Source organism: Pagrus major, chromosome 21 (assembly GCF_040436345.1).
Source record: "Pagrus major chromosome 21, Pma_NU_1.0".
Classification (NCBI taxonomy): Eukaryota; Metazoa; Chordata; class Actinopteri; order Spariformes; family Sparidae; genus Pagrus; species Pagrus major.
Window position 1 is genome coordinate 29,883,437 of NC_133235.1, and position 15,894 is coordinate 29,899,330.

The following is a 15,894-nucleotide window of genomic DNA, read 5'->3' on the forward strand; positions in this document are numbered from 1 at the left end:
TAATAAGTGAGATTATTTCACTTTATTCTCTAGTGGCTGCTTTTATCACTACTTCACTAGTTCTCACCAGGTTTTAGTCTCATTTGTCTGCCTGTTTTTAATTACACGTACATTAATAACACTGTGATAACTCTGTGACCGTTGGACCAAACTCCCACCTCGGCGCCTTCAGAAAATATTGTCACGTGACGGCTTTTAGCAGAAACGTGTGGAATTAAAACAAGTCTGCTGTGTTGAGCAGAGAGAGGAAAATGATTTGTACGTTACAGAAATTTAAAAACGTAAAAACCGAGATTAGAAACGTCGAGTGTGTGACGTTCCCTCGGCCGCCCGGCCCTGCTGTCGTACCGATACTTGACATGATTGTAAAAAACCTTTTCCGTTTGAGTTTATCGCAGTGCCCTTTAGTCGTTGGTGTTGAAACAGTCGTGAGGATTCTGTCAGTGACATATTTGTAACGGTACTTTTTAAAACTAGTGAAATCTCCGAAGACTGTCGTGATGCGTTCGCTGCCACCTGCTTTGCTTTCCCACTGCCACTAAAATACTCTGCCAAAGCTGCGTTCAAGTGAACGGGAGAGGCTGTAATGATGCGTGTGTGTGTGTTTGTGTGTGTGTTTGAGATGATTTCACTACGAGAACAAAATCTGTGTGTGTGTCCGTGTGGTGATCAAATCAACGTGTAAAAACGTGGTCGATGTTGTGATGCGTTCAGAGTCTGTCTGTCGCAGTACGACCGTCGTACGATGAACAAGCACAGTTCATTTCCAGCTGATTGTTTCGAAGTCTAGCTTTAGATTTGTGGAGCGTCGTTTCGCCGGTTTGTAACAAAAAGTGTTCGTTCAAACTAAAACGCGGACGTGACGAACATTTCTCCTCACGGTGGGTTAAAAGCACATTTTTCTGTGAGCACGCACAGTTTTTATGTGTATTTGTTGACACTTTACAGCCATTTTAGCCCAGTGAGGTGAATCTCTGACAACAGAGAAGAGCATCAGCACATTAAAAGACAAAACAAAGTGATTAGAGTTGTCGTCAGAAGGCAGATGTAAAGTGTCGACCTCCTCCTACGTTAAAAACATAACATTTGTATGATATAAATTGTAATATATGAGGAAAGTAGCTGGTTTGGGCTGCATAGTGTTTTTCAGCTGCAGCAGTTTTATTAGCCTTTATAACTTGATGACATGATCCTGTCACGTGTGTTTATTTGGTGTCAATCCAGTTTTATTGCTTCATGACGGATGATTTTTAGTTCACGTGTCGAAGGCTTTGCATTCACGTCAAACAGAGTTCGTTTTGTCGTTTAAACCAGGGACGGCGGATAATTATAAATTAGCCTGATGCTAATTATTAATTGTCTTGATCACCTGCAGACTAAAAACAAATTAAATGTATTGTACATTATGTTAAAAGTAATTTTTATCAGACTTCTGGTGTGAATTTTCTAATGATGTTTAACTTTAAACTTTAAATAATCTGTGGCTTTGTTTCCTTCTTCACTCCAGTTTAACAATTATCAGTCGAGACCTTCGATTTGCTCGAAGTCGTCTCTGGTTTAACCGACAAAACAGTTTGTTTGTGTGAAGAACATTTAAAATCTGTTTGTGTGAGAATGTTTCGATCTGTACGAAGCCCGAAACAGTCGTGGGTCCAACATATTTCCCGTGTTTTCCCGTGATAACGAGCTAAATTTGACTTGTTTTCTCGAGATCAGGATTTATTTCTGTCATTATCAAACGATGTAATGTTGTAGATTAATCCATGAAGAGGTTTCTCCCTCCTATTACTAACACGCCAGCAGACGCGGCATCCTGACAAGTGAAGAAACTGATTTACGAGTCCTAAGTTCCTTTTCTCGTGATAAAGTCTCTCGTTATCTCGGGAAAACAAGTGAAATCGAACTCGTTATCACAGAGAAACAGAGGAAATATAGTGTTCGACCCAGGATGGTTCAGGGCGTCTGCAGATCTCTAGTTTATCCCACATTGTTTTCTTCCTTCGCTGCATTTTCTACCAACACTGAGCCACTCCGCTGCCACGTTCATAACTCGCCTGTTTTTTAACCGAATGTTCAGTCGCGCTGTTCACATTCTGGATCACATCGTCACTGAGCGTCGGCGTCTCGAAGCCTCGTTAAACTGTGGCTCGTTGGTGTAAACAGTGTTTTGTGTGGTCGAAGTGGTTGATGTGGAACAACGAACACCGCAGCTCAGTTCTCAGTAAAAAAACAAAAGATGAAGATCTGTTGGACGACAGCAGTTTTGTGGATTGTAGCTGTGTAATAAACAAGCGTCCGCTTGTGAAATCAAAATAAACCTTTTCGTGCTGTTTGAACGTTTTCTAGTCGAGTGGTTTTTGGGTTGTATGTTGGACTCAAACTCAGTCAGCTGTTCACAACCTGCTCATCACAAAACAGCAGATACAAATCCAGGTATTTTTTCAGGGGTTGGTGGACAGTTGTGTGTGAAGATGTAAAATATATGAGATGTAATAATTTAAAATGACATCCTGACCTTACTGCGTTCAACAAGAAGTCAGCTTGATTTTATTGTTTCCTCTGAGCGTTTTGAGCCCAACGTCCTGTTTCTGTTTTCATTCCTGTCGCTCATGTTGAAAGTGTGACGTGGACCAGGAAACAGTTGATTCATGAAGCTGAAATGAGGAGCTATCTAAACAATACCGTCTTCTTTTAGGACAAAAACCTAAATAAGGTGGCAGCTGGCTGGAAGGAGATCATCAGGGATCATCGTCTCTGCTTGCTGTTGCTCATGTTGAAGCAGTTAAACATCCACCAACCTCCACTGATCATCTACAACTGGATTTACTATCGTATATAGCATTTATACTTTGTGCACATGAAAGGTTTTACACATCTGGACGAGTGTTCGATCGACAGGAGACACAAAAATTAGCACAAATAAGATAATTTATTCGCAGTGATAAAAATAGTCATGACCAATATAGACTACATCCACTCTGCATACATAATAAAAGTTTACATCGCATTCAAACCTGTCGCCTTCAGTTAAAGTACTCTTTTACATTCCTCACCTCAGAAAGCTTTTCTATAAATACTCACAAAGCAACACTAAATAACTAAATAATATATTAATAACACGATTTTCTGGAAAATAAAAGCCTTTGGAATATTTGTAGTAACTTATTCAGAGAGATAAAAGGTCAAATCTGAAGGATAAATAAAGAAAACAACAAAACTTTTCTCTCTTCAGTAAAACAGCTTGTAATGCACATTATGTCCCACTAGGTGGCAGCGTGCTTCAACTCCTGAGGGTGGACAACATGATCAGAGCTGAGCAGGTGAGGTGAACAGGTGAGGTGAACAGGTGAGGTGAACAGTCACAGCAGATTATTGAGACAACACAGATTATCTAAACAAAACAAACAAAACAAACTATGTAAGAATAAAATTAAAAATATGACTTTCTGCTCCGTCGTCGTAATAAAACTGAGTTTGCTTCACAGTCGTCAGGTAAGTTGTGTTAATCACATTATGAGGGATATAAATCTTCTCACTCACAGCTGGTCCCTGCAAGGTAAACCTGTGAAATTTAGGGTTGAAAGTGGGTTTTTGGTCGAGTTTAGAGAAGAAGTCGGGGTTCTGGTTAAGGTAAGTAACCAAGGGATCGATATAAGTCGATGCAAAGTGACAGAAACGTGTTTTAAATGGGCGTCTGCTCCTGTAGTGTTGAAGACGATCAATAACGACGTCAGACCTTTTAAGTGACCCCATCAGATTGGGGTCGGACGGCAACATTAAATGGTTTGAGTTGAATCTTTGGGCGTCTAAAGCTTTTCACACTGGGGCACATTTAATACGTCACTTTAAGAGCGTGTCCTTGTTCAGCTTTTTAAGAGTTGTTTGTAATTGAATTTGAATTAATTGTAATTAATCACATTTTATTTTGTTTCCTATGATCAGTCGAGTATTACGCAGCTACACTGTATTTTTTTAGTGCTTAACCCACATTTACACGTCCAGCTCCAACTGTGCTGAGGACGAGTTCACCCAGAAATGAAAATCCAGTCATTATCTCCCCCGTATTAATGGAAAGTCACGTGACACCTTGTTGTACTTAAGACTACGAGACTTCACCTGACTTTCCTTCGGCTTAGAGGTGAGAAGTTAACCCCTACATTTTTATTTTCGGGTGAACTGTCCCTTTAACGATCAGCCGAACAAGTTAAATTTCACTCTAACACTGTATATTGCTCACGACGAGCTAGCGTTAGCTTCCACAGCTGAATTTAACCGCCTTTAGACGACTTAAGCGAACGCTACACACCAAGAAATCTACTCCAGCTTCTGCTTAAATGTAATTTTTATCGTCTGTGCGTTGTGCTCACTTGCATAAACGATTATTTACTCGTGTGTCTCCATCAGGCCACTTTCCGTTAGTTAATCTCTCTCATAAAAGATAAATGAAGGTGAATCTCCAAACTTTCTTCTCCACCTCCCGTCACAATCTTTTTTATCCACGTACTCACAAAAAAACCCACAAAATCTTCACTCTGATCGTCTGTATTCAGTCTTTAACACACACTGATGTTAAAGTGACCCAGTTCTGGAGGTTTTCTGAGCCAGGTCCCGAGTCCTCCGCCCTGCAGAGCGCCGACAAACTGCTGCATCGCCCTTTGGTAGCGTCCGGCGGCCATCTTGGAACCAGAATATGTCCCCGGGGCGGCTTCAGTCCCGTTCAACTGAGAAATAAGCACAGACGCACGATTTACTATCAACCAACATACACATTAAAATAGCATCTGTCAATCTGGTGTTTATTAATAAAAATAATATTATTACAGGCTCTGACATGTACTCAGAGTATCAGAGTAAAAAGTCTCCCTCTGAAGGACATTTGTGGTCAAAGCTAACTGAAGCTCACGTCATATTAATATAATTCAAAGACTATTAAAGTTAAAGGTAGAATCAGTAGGATTTGTCCCAGCTGTTCCTGAACGCACCACAAAGATAGTTGATAGTTGAGTCTCATTCCCAGGACGTCAAACAGCCACATGTTGGGTTGGTAAAGCGTCCCGAGCAGCAACAAAGTGAGAAAATAAGAAACTCTCTGCAGATACGAGACACTAACACGCCTTTTCTCCCCAGTCCAGCCTCCCTCTCTGTCTGTTTACGTCTTTGTTTCATCTCGCTGCGTCTGCCGTGTGTGATGTGCTCTGATAATCCATAATTCCCTTCAAATGCATCAAACTAAAGTAACGAGCCTGTTTTGAAAGTGTGAGGAGGAGAAAGTTCAGATGTTTGTGTTGAGATGTAGAGAGGAGGATAAAAATAAATACAGACACCTGAACCATCTACTGAAGTACAGTAATGTATCTGTGCTGTGGATAAATAAGACCTGAGGATGTTTTCTTTGTTATGAATATTTAATGTTGGAGAAAAACACTGAAGTTTTCAGGCACTCAGAAGATATTTAATGTGTTTTCTTGATTCTTGTTGTTGGATGTTGCAGCAGTAAATCCAAAACAAAGCTTAAAAAGCTGATCTGCAAACGTTGATCTCCAGTGGATCTGTGTTTTTAACATGAAGAAGCTTTTGGTTCCTTTTTTCTCTCCGTCTCTTTCTTGTCTTTGATTCGTCGTCCGTCTTTCTTCTTCCCCCTCGCTTCATTTAATTCTTTTTCAAGTCTTTAACATCCTGCGTAATTATCAAACTCATCGTTTCTCTGCCTCTCGTTCGGTCTTTGCAGCTCTGTCGGGTCTGTTTTTCTTCTCTTCCGTGTGACATTTAAAGCAACTCTTCCCTCATCGAGTCCAGTTGCTTTTGTAAATAATTACGACTCTGTCTGCCGTCATCAAATTTTAAGCCCGGGACCATTTGGTCGAGCGCAAACGCTCTCGACATACATATTTTAATTCACAGTGGAAATTAAACCCTGCTTTTAAAACCATCCTTATAATGTGGTGCTTTCTTGTTTGAGACGGAGGTCAGAGGCAGTTCGGTCTCTTTAAGAGATGGATTGTGCTTAATAAAGTAGTTGGTACATTAAATAAGTAAATCCTGAATGCTGATGCGTCAATAATAAACCACCTCCTCCTGTCTGAGCCCACTGATGAGCTTCAGTGTTCATCTCCGACCCACCTGCTGCTGCAGCCTCAGCCAGCGGGTGAAGGTGGAGCGTCTGCAGAGGCGTGACGGCGTCTCTGAGTCCTTCCTCCTCCCTGTGGAGGTGCTGATCTCCTCCAGGCCGCCGTCACCGCAGCTCCAGTTCAAGCTGACGTTCGGCGCCTTTCCTGCAGGCCGAACCTCGCTGCTGCTCAGACCTGTGGACACAGAGAGGAAACCAGTGTTTACCGAGGTTCTGACAAAATAGTTTGTTCGGACTTTAAGTCTCAAATGAACAGGTTGGTGCAGATAAACTGTCTTGAACTGGATTATTAAGGAGGATTAAAGGAACATTTCCCCACAAATAATGAAAACTCAGTCATCATCTCCTCCCTCCATGCTGACGGAAAGTCAGGTGAAGTCTCGTAGTCCACAAAACATTTCTGGAGCTTCACAGCTGTTTCTCCTAAACAAGTGAAGTAGCTGGAGACTTGTTTAAAATGTTTTAAGTGTATATAAAGTCCTCTCAAAACCACTTCTGGACCTCTTGGCTTCTGGAGACTTGGATTACGCCGGATGAGCTGTATGGAGCCATTTTATGTTGCAGTGCTGCAACTCTGTTTTGCTGTGAAGCTCCAGAAATGTTTTGTGGACTACAAGACTTCACCTGACTTCCTTCAGCACGTACGTGTAGATTTTGGTGTTAAACAGGATATTCAGCGCTGCGTTTGGACCTACAGCCGAGCAGCAGCTGCTGCCGTCGGTACGGAAAGGGCAGGTGCTTGACGGGCGCGAGGCGGCGTGCCATGGCTCTGCTCAGGTGACCCGTGTGGCTGAGCGTCCCCACCGTCAGGCTGTGCAGGTAAACCGGCTCCACCAGGTGAGACAGGAGCGCCCCCTGGAGGCCCACAACGCTCCACCTGTCGACACAAACGAGTTTTAAATCTGAGCGGAGTCTGACAGCTTTTCAGCGAGGAGATTTTCACTCTGGGCCCATTAAGGTTTACCGGCGTTTGACTGTCTAGACTGCAGCAAGCTGTTGCTGAGAGATGATGATATGAGAACAGGCTGCAGCCTCCCTGATACAGACCGACTGGGTGAGAGATTTTAACTTCTGTGTTTACATCCACTGAGAGGAAATGAAACAGATAAAGAAAAGAGAACAGAGAGGTGGACTGAATCTGTTCTCCTGCTTGTTTTCAAGTTATTTCATTGAATCTTTTGGGTTTGATTTGTTGTTAACTGATGATTCCCATAAAAAAGGCCTGTTGATTGTTTTATGGTCTGTAAATCACTTTATTTAGAGAGAAAATTAAAGGTTTCTGTCGCTGAAATGCTGCTAATAATATCTCACGTGCATGAAAAGTGTTGACGCTACAAATCATCTGTAAACTTTGATTCAACGAACAGTTTTCTATCAAACAAGCCCCGAGTTAGAATAAACTGAAAATAAAAAAAATACGATTAGAAACTCACTTTGCCATCTTGTCGGTGCAGGACATGGTGACGACAGGTCTGCCTGGCGCCGCACCGTCCCATTTCTGATTGGCTCGTCGTGCCGTGATGGGCAGCGTCCCCTCGCCTCCGTCCACCTTCACCCTGAGGTGACAGTGAAACCTCCTGCTGGGATCTGACACAAAGAGAAGAAGAAGACTTACAGCTCACACGGTGTTGAAGTGCTCTTGTTGCGTTTTGGTTTTAGCGGCAGCACTGAAATATTTCAACAGTTCGATGAAACCTACAGACTTTGATGATCCTCTGACTTTTTGAGCCGACTACCTTGAATACAGATAAAATAATCTAATCTTGTGGCTCTTCTTGACTTTCCAGATGTTATCAGACTGAATGGATCAATACAACGTGGGTTGTGACACAGACGCGTCTTTCACAATGTAGGCGTACAGAAAAAAAGTCTCTTTTGGGCCCCTGTGCATCTCATCATTAAACAGTTTGACCACAATGAAAGACGGCTTCTGAAAACATGATTGTACATGTTGTTGAATAGCTGCTCAATGGAGGATGGATTCATCCAAGTGTAATTGTTGAGTAACTGTTGTGTTTTGTTGTAAAATGGCAGCGTCAGCATTTAATTCAGTCACAATAAAGAAGAGGAAACACAGACCGAGCTGATTGATGAAGCCAGACGTTCTGGTGTTTATTAATTCATGTTTTCACTGAACTAAAGTGCTTTGTGGAGGATTTTAGCTTTAAAAATGAATGAAACTGTTAGAGTTTGTTCAGCAGCGAAGAACAGAGGAGGAGAAGCTGCAGAACAATGCGACAGTCGGCTTTCATACGTTTATCTTATCATATATCACTGTGACGCGTCTTTGTTTCAGACTGGTGGAAGGAAAATGTACAAAATACACATTTAGTTCAGACTCCTGCTCTGGAATTGCAAATTAGCTCTCATACTTAACAAGATTTGCATATTTAAAGGTGCAATATGTTGAACTGTCCACCTCTGTAACTCCAAACAAACAAACAGGGGGCAGCGTATAACCGCTAACTGCTGCTAATACCTCAATTAGCCATTATTAGTAGTCCAGACTGGGGCTAACTGGTTAGCATGCTAATTTCAGTAGATATCTCTGCAACACACATCAACAATCTTTTTTATTTGCATTCAGTTTATTATTCTAGTTCATTCTTTGATGTAAACATTGTGGAGACACAAACAACAAGCGTCAGTGTCATCGGCATCGTCTCTCACATGCAGCCGTGGTCTCGTACGGGCAGTTGAGTCGAGCGTCTCCGCACGGCGACGAGCTGACGTACATGTGGAAGAGGACGCCGTCTCGCAGCCGGAAGACGCCGCCACCGCCGCCTTTATTTGGTACGAAGATGGATCGTTCCTCACAGTCTGCTGACTTACTTCAGAGAGGAGAGAAGACGGAAAGTCCAACGTGAGACAGAGAAACAAAAGAAACAAACCAGACTGGACAAAGAACAACTGAATATATTAAGTGAACGAAACATTAAGTGTAGCTAAATGTTTCAGAATCGTACCTGAGCAGCAGCTCCAGCTGAGCGTACAGGAATCGAACCAGCGCCCTCCGGTTGACGACTTCGGCGTGGCAGTCGCTGATTGTACCGCCGCGGTCGCTCACGCTGTCCGAGTCCAGACACTTAGTCCCTGTGGCCAGAGACACAACCTGGGCTGATCTGAGGTCAAATCCTGGAGAAAGAGGAAGTGAGAGAAGACAAATGAGAACAAATATCTCAGACAACTGATTCTCTGATGGAACAAGACGTTCGACGCGACGCAGACGAGACGCCTGATTTGACTCTCAGAACAGGAAAACAAGACATGTCCCTTCACTCTCCTCCGCCTCGGCGTCCCGTCACAACCAGGACGTTAACCGGCTGAGACGAGCTGATGAAAAGTGAATGCGTCTGAGAAGTGAACGGTGTAAGTGTGTCGATGAGCGAACAATCACTCCCGTCCTCCACAAACAGGCTGTAACGCAACGCGGCCTCATCAAAGATTCACCGGGCGGAGGGGACGACTGTTTCCCCTCCGGATGCTCAGGGTGATCTGAGGTAACTCAGGTAACTTCTGTGAGCTGCAGCCATTTTCTTATTTTATGATAAGAGGGTGTGAAATGCTTCTGCACTGAACGCTTTAAAGGGGCACTTCGCAGTTTTGTTGAAGAAATGTTAAAGAGAAGAGAAAGATGTTCATTTTCTGCCTGAACAAACAAACTCTCTTTGTTTTCACGACTGAATGAACTGAATAAACACACTGACCTTAAAGGACAACGCAATTTCATACAGTTTTACTTTGTTTATATGTGGCGGACCCTGCCATTATTACCTCATTCAAATTGTAAATATTCTCCACAGTGCCCCTTTAAATGCTGAGCTGCAGCACATTTTCTTCCTCGTTTTAAAAGTGATGATGCAGATAATTATTATTTGTTGCAGCTTTACTGAAAACATAAAAAACAACAACAACAAAAACAAAAAGTGTTGTTGATGTTGTGGCTTCATCTTCTTTGAATTTCAGCTGATGGAGTCAGAAGATGTGTCCAAATTCAAGGTGGATCATTTAAAAGTTCGTACTTCGAGACAGAAAATAATGGACGTTTAAAAAAGGATTAAATGTGTTTGAATTAAGAGTTTTTGGCTAAATGAAGAAGACACAACGACAGTCTTATCCCGAATTAGTTGACTTTACTAGAAAACTGTGTGGAAACCTGTCGCCTGGGTGAAACTAAACTGGTCCAGTTGTAGAAACTCAGACACAAAATTAAAAGTTGACATATTTAGTTTACATTAGTAGACTTTACTCAATATTAGTTCACATAAATTAAACATTTAATCTAAATCTGGTTGACAGTGTAGGATCTATATCATTTGAGATGTTCAGCTGCAGGAGACAGTGACGGTGGGATGAGTCGTCGTGTCTCCACCGCTCACCTCTGGTCATTACGATCCCTGCCAGGACCTTGTGACGGGCGTGCGAGGTAGAGAAACGACCGTCTGTCAGCTCCACGTATTTCTCTCTCACCAGGTGGAAGATCGACTCTGCGAAGAACTGCAGAAGAAGAAACGATGCTGAGCAGGTCCACTTATAAAGGCACACAGTTATTTATTTACACTTTCGTCTGTTTCAGGTGTTTTGGGTTGTGCTTTCCTCACTGGGGGTGTAACATACGGAACATACATACGTAACAAACATACGTAACAAACATACATTTAAGTGACTACGAGGATCTTTCAGTTTTTGTTGACTCTAGCGCCCCCTTCTCACAAAAGCTGTACGACACCAGCGCCTGTTGTTGTAAAGATCTTTGCTCGAGCGTGCCGGCAGCATTTGTTTGGGAAGTGAGTGACAGAGAGACCGATCGGGTGATGTATTTATATGTGATCGGACCCGAGCACAGGCGTTAATAACAACTATATAAAACAGTCTTTTCGCTGATGGTCTCGTTTGCTGTTACAGGTTACTTATAATCATCATTTCGAGGAAACACAAAACAAAACAAGTCATATCATAAAATGTAAACAAGATAATGAACATTAAAACATTTTATATAAAAGTGTGAAAACTGTAAATAAACGTTCTTTAGGTTCAACAAAGCAGAGACGATCACTTCCTCTATAAACTCTATACAGTCAATACTGCTGATTATTAAACGCTGGCAGGAGAAACTGGATGATACACTGTTAAAGATATTTAAGGAGGATAATGAGGACGCTGTGACTTCTGCTGTCTTATTTTCCTCAGACAGACAACAGCCACCAAACACAGAATCTGCAGAGATGCACCGACAGCTGTGACATCTTCTGGCATCGTGAGTTGCCAGTCGCCAAAAAATCTCTGACAGTCTGTCAACGATGTCCGAGATGTTTCCTCACTCCAAACTCTGCGGAGGAAGAGGTGGCGCAGAGCTACTCGTCCAAGAAATATGTCTCATTATATTTTTTAGAGGACTGTCTCTCTTTGGGTAGACATCAGGAAAAAGTTGGTGTGTGTGCGGCAAAGTTCAGCCAAATGCCAAACGAAGCAGCAAAACAAACAACGGTTTGGAAAAACCAGTGACGCTTCTGACAAGATCAGATAAATATCAGCCGGGCTAAATGTTCTGTGAGAAGAGAGAAAATAGTTCTTCTCAGCCCGTCGACTTCTTTCTTCAGTCTGGAGGAGAGGATGAAATGTTTGGCAGCTGCAAATAAATCACGTTTGATAAATGTGATGGATGAACTGGACCTCCGCTGATTGTTTAAACTCTATCATCTGTCAGAAAACAAACATGAAAATGATTTGTCATGTTTTATGCAGCTTTAATTACATGTGGGAGTGTTTATGTGGCCTGTAGGTTCGTGGCTGCAGCACAGTCTGCAGAAAAACATCATGGTTTGGCTCTGGTCATTGAATCCCAGACATGGACACGACCTCCGTGTCTGCAACCGTCTGCGTCTCAAATGTCTCGTTTTGTTGGCTCAGATGTTGAGTCAAACTCTTTTGCTCACCGTTTTCAGGATGACAGTGGCACAAGGTTGTGCGTAATGAGTGTGTTAAACAATTATCTGTGGGATTATTATGCTCTTCACACCGCCTTCTCGCTCCACCTCAGTCTCCTTGGTCTGCTGCCGCCCCTCCTTCATCCCTAATGTGCTGTAATAATGTTCATTAATGCGTCACGCCGCCTGACAGACACTTCATATCGCAGGGCAGATGATGCTAAATGAGCAGTTGGGGAGGATATAAAAAAAATCGAGACAAAGAGGAGGAAGCTCCTGCAAACTGTTAAGTTTTGGTGCATCAGCCTAAAGCAGGTAGAATCACCCTTTTGTTCAAACTCGGTGCATCAAAATCAAATTTTCTCATCGAAAACGTTACCTTTGCATCCTCTTATCTATCGTGCGCCCCAGGGTTTAATAAAGCGTCTACATGTCTCTCTAAAGCCTCCGTATTCCTGTGCACATTTGGACGACGGCGGACGCTCAGCCGATCTCCGGAGACAAATGTTCTCGTATTCATAAAGCGCGACAGGAAAAAACGTGGAGGACAATTCTCGGAGGCCCGAGGCCCGTAATGAAGTTGTTTAGATGCTGCAGACGAGCGTGCAGGACACCAGCCGGCTCTCGGGCCCCGGGACATGATGGCCGCGCTGATGTGCGGCTCAGTCCATTTGGTTGCATACGGCGCACCTCGGACCCATTTATCCAAACCATTTAGAGGAGGCGGTGAGAGCTGCAGGGATGAGGGCCGAATTCAGAGTCGCTGCTCGAAGCTGAACTGATGTCTGCAAGTGAGGGAAATATATCTGTAACACGTGAAGGGCAACACAGTCTCCATGCTACGTAATAAATGCTGAGCAGACATTTTTATACAGACGGGTCATGTGGCAGTTTATGTGTGTAAAATAACAAAACCTCTGCAAGACGTTGTGAAGTTAATAAGGTTTTTCTGTATAAGTTTTGTTGAAATACTAAATTATTCGAATGCTTTGAAGAAATATATCTTTTAAGGGGGTCAGAGGCACCAAACATCACAAGCCATTTTTCACAGGAAGTCGGACCATCTCCATCCATTATCTCGCCGACCAAAACAGGTATTCTGAGCCAAACCATGATGTTTTTCTAACCCTAACCAGGTGGTTTTTGAGCCTGAACCTAACCAGATAATGAGCACAGCGCTGTGACGAGAGAGAAATAGAAAAATAAACTTGAAACAAACGTAAAGTTGCAACAAAAACACTCTCTTCTTCGCGGTAATACAGAAAGAAAATAGTTCCTCTATTAACTGCTCACAACGAGCTCTGTGGATCATCTTGAGTGACCGGGTCATGATTTCTGGAAAGAGACATCGCTGCAATATATTTTTTTGGCACTTCGAGCACCACAAGCTAAAAGCCATCTAGATCCATTATACTGGAGAGAAGGCCGACATCTTTATGGCTGATATTGCCAAAACTCAGCCACTCACACCAAATCAATCTAGATGGATGAGAACTACAGGTGAGAGGAAACCAGGAGACTCACTGACTCACCTGAGGTAGCTGATTTTTGGCTCTGCTGCCCTGGAGGCCGACGACCTTCCTCTCCGGTCCCAGGCTGATGTTGTAGACGGCCTGCAGGGCGGCCGCTGCTGCCTGAGCCTTGGCCAGCCTCTTACTGTGACCACACCCTTCAAACACCCTCCCCTCCACCCGGACCACCATGACAAAACTCCTCACCGGCCTGCCGTGAACTCTCTCCGTCAGGCACATGTACCTGAGTCCTGGTCGCAGCTCGTTGAGCAGCACCACTGGGTTCAGGTGCTCTAAAAGTGAGGTGCTGAGAGCTCGTCTTTTTGGATTCGTTGAGAAGTCCAGTGTGAGTCGGACGAGTCGTCTGTGGTTGTAAACGCTGGAGAAAACCTTGTTTCTTGCCGCGTTGCAGTGGAAGAGATCACAGTTTTCACGCAGCGTCGGCTCAAACTCTTTGAGGAACGTGTCGGGGATGTCCAGCCTGTCTGCTGTAAAATCTGTAGGAGTGCCGGCGAAGGTCGACATGGTGGCGTGAGCCTGGGAGGCGTTCGGGAACTGGACGAAAGACCGGAGAGCCAGCTCCGCAGCCCTCATCTTAGCCTGCTTTTTTGTCGGCCCTCGGCCCTCGAAGTGGAAACCGTTCACCTCCACACCGACAGAAAACACCGGAGCGTGCAGCGGGCCGGTCGTCGACACGATCTCGTATCGCAGACCGGGTCGTAACTCGTTCAGCTGCACCAGAGCGTTCTTCTGAGTCACGGCCCAGGCAGCTCTCTTACAGGTCAGGTGGCTTTGGTAGAGTCCATCCAACAGCGGCTGCTTCCTCTTCAGAGCTCTCGGCCCGTGTTTGGGGAAACTTGTGCAAAAAGTTGATGGATGATACTTCAGTAGCAGGTCACAGTCCAGCTGGCTTTTGTCATCCTGAGTCTCCAAACTGCTCGTACCTGTTCGATCCAAACAAGGATGTAACATGAAGGAATATTTAGATTTTTTGTTAGGATCACAATGCATTTTGTGAGTTTGACCCATTTTACACGTTTAGGTGTGTTTCCAGGTCTTGAGTGTAAAATTATAACATGAAATGTGGCGAATGTAATACAGCAAACCCCTCTGTGTGGTGTGTGTTGGTCCCTGTGGCAGGAGATGGAATATTTCTGGTTAAATGCATGAAGGAAAGACATTTACTTGAACTGTCTGCGTCCTCAGCTGATGACGCTCCGGTGTCCCAGTGTCTGATGGGACTGATGAGGGTTGATAACACGTTGCTCCGTTCTGAAAAACACGAATACATGAATTCATTCACATTTCCTCCTCAGCATGACGCAACATCACAAACAGACAGATCATTTATTTGACTTTGTGTGCTTGTGATTAAAAAACAACTCATCACTGACACATTGTGTTTGTGAAATGAGCCCGATTACATCACGACTCTGAAAGCTGAGCTCACACTGCAGAGTTTTACATTCACTCCCAGCCGTCACAGTAATGAAACGGACCGAGGTAAACACATTTATGGCGACAGTGCTAACGTAGTGATCGAGGCCGGGAGGGCCATTAGAGTTGCCGCCAACAGGACGGAGTGAAAACAAACAGAGAGGCGGCTCAGAGGCGGGCGGGTAATTGAAAGGTGTCGGTGATAAGGACCGAGGAACCATCGAGGGGCTCGAGCTCTGTCTTATTAACCTGGTCACACAGGTTCTGAATCAAGCACAATCGATCTTCATCAGATTTGCTGGGTGGGTTGAAGTGTGTCAGTCTGATAGCTGTTTTTAAATTCAGTATATAAAAAATCTACTCTTCTGTCACATGTTTCTAAATATCTGGTGGTTTCCATCTTTACCCACCTTCCATCTTTTCTTCCCCACAAATCGACCGTTGTTTCATGAAAATTGCTACGATTTGTTTTTAGTTTTGGTCAGAGGTTTTATTTGTCTGAGAGGAATCTGGACTGGTTTCCTCCCGGTGGTGACGAGATGTAAAACCTTTTCACGCTGAACAAAACACCCACTAACACCCGCTAACATCGTGTGTTTATCGGCTCCAGCTCCGGCTGGCTGTGATGGAAACACAACAACCGGCTGAACGCTCTAATTTACGCCCCTTTTCTGGTGTGATGCTCAAGTTAAGGCTGCCGGCTCGTTAATACTTTTTCTTTCCTTTCACATCATTCAGAGTAAAAGATTTTTAAAATGTAACATTGGCAGCTGCCTGATCAGAACTGTGCCTGTGCTACTCACAACAGAGATTCAGATTCAGACTTTTTAAAACCAGTTTAAAATCCTCTGGATGTGGTCCGATGAGGTACATGATCTGCTGCTTTCTACTG

The 15,894-nt window shown here is 43.7% G+C and overlaps 1 protein-coding gene across 1 annotated transcript; it reads right to left on the reverse strand.

The window, feature by feature from the left end:
- Positions 1–4,480: 4,480 nt before the first annotated feature.
- LOC141017085 (double-stranded RNA-specific editase B2-like) lies at positions 4,481–14,537 on the reverse strand. Its single transcript, XM_073491702.1, has 9 exons — positions 14,075–14,537; positions 13,587–14,017; positions 10,507–10,624; positions 9,094–9,262; positions 8,798–8,958; positions 7,561–7,744; positions 6,823–7,004; positions 6,121–6,302; positions 4,481–4,721 (listed from the first exon to the last, which is right to left on the reverse strand). Exons 1-9 carry the CDS (start codon positions 14,535–14,537, stop codon positions 4,554–4,556), a joined length of 2,058 nt encoding a protein of 685 aa, XP_073347803.1. The 3' UTR covers positions 4,481–4,553.
- Positions 14,538–15,894: the final 1,357 nt, after the last annotated feature.

Bases quoted from the DNA above. Each gene is read 5' to 3' on its own strand.
- LOC141017085 (XM_073491702.1), bottom strand. From the start codon at position 14,537: ATGTTACATCCTTGTTTGGATCGAACAGGTACGAGCAGTTTGGAGACT. The intron at 10,625-13,586 runs GTGAGTCAGTGA...CTTCTTCTGCAG, and splicing joins CCAAAAATCAGCTACCTCAG to TTCTTCGCAGAGTCGATCTT. The intron at 4,722-6,120 runs GTGGGTCGGAGA...CTTATTTCTCAG, and splicing joins GGCTGAGGCTGCAGCAGCAG to TTGAACGGGACTGAAGCCGC.